General features: G+C 39.4%; 1 protein-coding gene across 1 annotated transcript; it reads right to left on the bottom strand.

Annotated features, from left to right (window-relative positions):
* Positions 1-677: 677 nt before the first annotated feature.
* Positions 678-4,731, bottom strand: LOC112070302 (ankyrin repeat and SOCS box protein 5-like; the record flags this gene model as incomplete). The annotated part of the gene is made up of 6 exons (XM_024137718.2): positions 678-2,202; positions 2,522-2,713; positions 3,063-3,197; positions 3,383-3,533; positions 3,756-3,863; positions 4,591-4,731. Coding segments are annotated over 6 exons (855 nt in total), but the record flags the coding sequence as incomplete, so codon positions are not given.
* Positions 4,732-5,022: the final 291 nt, after the last annotated feature.

Below are 5,022 nucleotides of genomic sequence, written 5' to 3' on the forward strand. Positions count from 1 at the left end.
TAAGACTAGCTAGCTTATATGTTAAACAGAAAGCTGTGATAAAAAGGCAATATTTGAGAATCATTTTGCTTTTGAAACACAGACTTGAAGAAATAGGCTAATTAATAYTTWAAAAAATGTAATACCTGAAGGTTGTGCCTTAAGAAAGTAGAAAACTATTTATCACTGCAACATACAGTATATTGGTAAGTAGGTACATTCATGTAAAGAGAAAAGGTTTTCTTCCTTCTGCTTAATGAAACAAACATTTATTCAGATAATTTATACAAGTATTGTAAWTTTTTTTACTAATGTATTGATATTAGTTTTCCACCTATACTTCAATTATCTTCAAATGCATTTTATTTATCTATGTATTTATTTATTGATTATGTTTTACTTAGACATATGTACAGTTTGTTTGTACTGCCATTGCAGTTTATAAAATGTGTTCATGAAAATATCAAAATGTTAGTTTTGTAACATAAAGACGATACCAATGTAAACATGTAAAATTTGTAAGCAGGATATAGTTTTGATTCATGGAAAAGGATCTTCTAAATCAATTGAGAAAATTGGTCATGCTACAGAGCACCATCTAGTATTGTAGACAAAATTAAAAAGTCTACCAAAAAAAAACCAACTGAACTAAACCACAGCTGAAAAATGCCAGAAGTATAATCTCCAAGACAATCACATCATGGAATAAAATTATTATTTATTTGAGTGAAACAGGTGAGAGGTATGTGAAATGAGTTTTGGCAAAATACTATACATTTTTCAGTGAGTTATACATATACAGGTGACGTTAATATACAGTATATATATAATATATATATATTAGTTGGCTAATGTTATAAGAAAATAATTGAAATACAATATTATTCACATCATAAGAGCCTCATATAGGACAGACACAATCAGAGTATCATGGGTATAATTTTGAATATTTTTTACTCCAGAGTCAATGAATCTTTAATGTACACATGTCAATGTGTAATGAATGAGCTGCATATATCCGTCGTTTGGATGGGACGTMAAATGGGTGTGGTCTGRGGRGACTAAAGATCCCATGGCACTTATCGTAAGAGTAGGGGTGTTAACCCCGGTGTCCTGGCTAGATTCCCAATCTGGCCCTCATACCATCACGGTCACCTAATCATCCCCAGCTTACAATTGGCTCATTCATCCCCCCCTCGCTCTCCCCTGTAACTATTCCCCAGGTCATTGCTATAAATGAGAATGTGTTCTCACTCAACTTATCCAGTAAAATAAGGGTTAAATAAAATAAAAAATAAAAAAATATATGCTACCAATGATGCAAACAAGATAACACTGTACATTAAAGTACATGATGGTATCTTGTTTACATCATTGGTAGCATAAAGGCAGCTCATTCAAACAAGATGACATAACATTKTTTGTGTACATTAAAGTACATTATGTTATACATTACATTAAACATTCAATGACCCCTTTCATTYTTTGGGTCAATGAATATTAGGCAGWTCAACGTAMGSCGTGGACAGGAACATTGGATACAAAACCAAAGTGACATGAAAGATGATCAACTTGWCTTAGATTGTATTGTGCAGAAAAACATGATTTACACCAATACACATCTTTGCAGAGAACTTTCTGACAAGTTGGGATCACAACGATCACTGCAGTGGGAGTGTCCTTTTAACGGATAACACAGTATTATACAGTATTGTTATTTTGAACATTCAAACTCATGTTTTGGTCAATGTAACAGAATATACATATTTACATGACCATGCGCGTAGGTGCTACAGAGAGACAYTTAAAACAGATGTCAGTGAATGGGAGGMATTCGGTGCATTTGAGGTTCTGTTTTTTTWWTTTTTAAATGAGGTTCAGTGAGTAATAATAAATTCACTTGATGATGAAATGGATGGAGCGAGAAACAGAGAGAAAACCGAAAGAGAGAGGATGGGATAAAGAATATCCTCTATTATGATGATGCTCTCATTTAGAAAGAGAGAAAGGGTTAGAGAAACAGAGGGAAGGGAGAAAGCAACAGACAAGAGAGACAGACAGAGACAGAAAGAGAGAGAGAGAGCGTTGATGTGTTCTATCTGTACTGGAGGAAGCGTTTGAGGAGGTTGGGGAGGTGTAGCTGAGGGATGAGGTGTAGTCGAGTTCGGCCCATATAATCTCTGACACTGAGACGACACAGCTGATATAGTGGCCGAGGTGTTYCTGCAGAGAYAGAGAGAGAAACAGAGGGAGAGAGCAAGAGATCGAGATATTATCTGATTCATCCAAGACAGCCTCAATATCATCCACTTGTATAAACCAAATAACAATGTTTTACAAGGGATTCTGACTTCTTCCCACCAGCTGAATGGAGATATTTCCTAACCTGGTCCCAGATCAGAAATAGTATCAGAAAACTTAGCGTATCGGTTTCTGATCAGACCACAAGTTTGGCATGAAAACAAACACATGAGTTAGCTATACAGTAKAAACTGATCTGGAATCAGGCTAATATTCCCATGTGAACTGAGCATAATCRTACCTTCATGCAGCAGTAACGTCTCCTCTGCTGCGCTGTTAGGTGGGGCTGACTCCACCGGTCTCTTCAGCTCTAGGTTTTTAGCGTTAGTGTTCGCTCCAAACTCTAACAACACATTGATGATCTCAGTACAGTCCTTCTGAGCTGCTGCATGGAGCGGGCTCTCCAGGAACCTGCCCCTCTGCACATTGGCCCCTTCGGGGGAAAACCAGACACCACTGGTTAAGCTCAATAAGTCACACTGTAGCAAAATGGTTTGCAACAGAAAACATGAATTTATGCTCTGATTGGACACGTTTGTGCTGTCCCTTCCCGTTTCACTCAGTTTCAAAAGAATTCTCCCTCCTGAACACCCTCCGTGTTTGTGAGTACTGCATCAGGTWAAACAATGTCCTGTGACATACCGTTCCTTAGTAAATGCAGAATACAGAAGAAACAAATTACAAACGAATGAATCATAAAAAAAGATATATTTTTAAATGCATTGATGTCAACGGGAGAGATCATTTGAAGTTAGGACCAAAGTGTCTGGTTAGTTACTGACCTCCATCGAGGAGTTTCTGTGTGCACTGGAGTCCTGAGGAGATGCAGGCGATGTACAGGGGGGTTCCTAGGTGAGGAATATCATAGTCCACGTCTGCTCCCCATGTGATCAGWGCCTCCAGACAAGCAGTTCTGCCTACACACAATACGTCCTGTGTTACCAGGATACTCTCATTCAGAAACGCATTCAGTAGTCTCATCTTAGAATAGAGAGGGGAAACATACTAAAATTACAGCCAGAGTATTTCAAAACCTCACAGTAAAGTGACAGCTATGTGTATGACACACACATATCCTGCGACGGCAGTCCTCCTACAGTACCTTTGCTGGAGGCTTCGTGTATGGGCGAGGGCTGGCATATCTCTGACTGGGGCTTGGCACCGTTTTCCAGCAGTACCTCTGTACAGGTGGCACTGCCCACTGAGCAGGCATTGAACAGCGGCGTCACCCCATCAATGGTGGTGGCATTTACCTGATCAGATAGATGGAGCATTGTCAGAAAACCATGAGTATCTATAAGTTACAACAAAGGCAAGTCAATCGGAATGTAAAAAGATTGGTTGCTGCAACAAAGTTACAACAAAGGCAGGTCAATCGGAATGTAAAAATATGAGTTGCTGCCACAGCATAATGATGTCTTGTTCTGACGTGGAGTGTATGTGTTTGTGTGTGCGTCCGTTTGGTCATGACTTACATTGGCACCAGCTGCAATAAGCGCCTTGGCACATGACGCGTGGTCTGACAGACAAGCCTCATGCAACGGCGTCACATGGTCTATGGTAGGGATGTTTGCGTTGTAACCCTGGGATGACAACAAGAAATGTTTGCATTCATTATATAGGTCTCACTTTCCCTACACTTTATTTTGTGTAAATGCTCTACAGATGGTCATACTATCAACACACTATGTGTTGATAAGCAGCTGCTTGCTAAGGTTACAGTGAGGTTTCCAATACGGGTTACACTCTTTAGAAAAAAGGGTTCCAAAAGGGTTCTTCGGCTGTCTGCATAGGATAAATCATTTTGGTTCCAGGTGGAACTATTTAGGGTTCCATGTAGAATCCTTTGTGTAAAAGGTTCTACCTGGAACCAAAAGGGTTTGGTTTTTCAAAGCGTTCTCCTATAGGGTTCTCCTATGGGAACAGGCAAAGAACCCTTTTTAGTTTCTAGATAGTGTAGAGTGAGGGTTAAGATTAGGTCTAGGGTTAGAGTTGAGTTTAGGTTTAGGATAAGGGTTAAGGGTTAAGGGTTAAGGTTAGGATTCGCGCTAAAGTTAGTAGATAGATAGTTGAAATATTACTGATAGTCTGTAGAGCATCTACATCTACTATCCAAATAAACTTTTGGAAATCTGACTACGAGGGAAAATGGCAAACATATCATATGTATCTTATCTGCAACGTACAGAAAGAGCATAAGCATTTTATTTCACATAAAGGTGTCAAAAAGATTCTCTGTCTTAACACTGTATAAACAATTGACCAGAAAGCTTTGCGTTGTGGTGCCCCGCCCCTCTGTGTGTGACTCACCTGTGAGAGTAGAGTCCTGAGGGCCAGGAGACGGCCCTGACACGCTGCCTCGTGGAGAGGAGACCGGTCCGCCCATGACCCTGGGAGAGGGATGACAAAACACTGAGCATCTCCAAAACAACACACATTACAGTCATACGTTTACAGTGACAGCGCTTCACTATCATACAAGCTCTTATTGGTCACATCCACGAATACATATATATATATATATATATAACCAGCACATTCCCATTCAAGTCTGATACATTGACAGCATTCATCATAGCCTTCACTCTCTGTCACTATCCTTATTATTCAATCATTACCGTAATCCTAATCTAGAATTACTTCCCAAAAGCCAATAGTACCAGTCCACTATCCATGTTCATATGTTCAGAAAACTGAAACCCAGTTGTCACAGCTGTCACTAATATCACAGAGCGCTGGATA

Source organism: Salvelinus sp. IW2-2015, unplaced genomic scaffold, assembly GCF_002910315.2.
Source record: "Salvelinus sp. IW2-2015 unplaced genomic scaffold, ASM291031v2 Un_scaffold1281, whole genome shotgun sequence".
Taxonomy (NCBI): Eukaryota; Metazoa; Chordata; class Actinopteri; order Salmoniformes; family Salmonidae; genus Salvelinus; species Salvelinus sp. IW2-2015.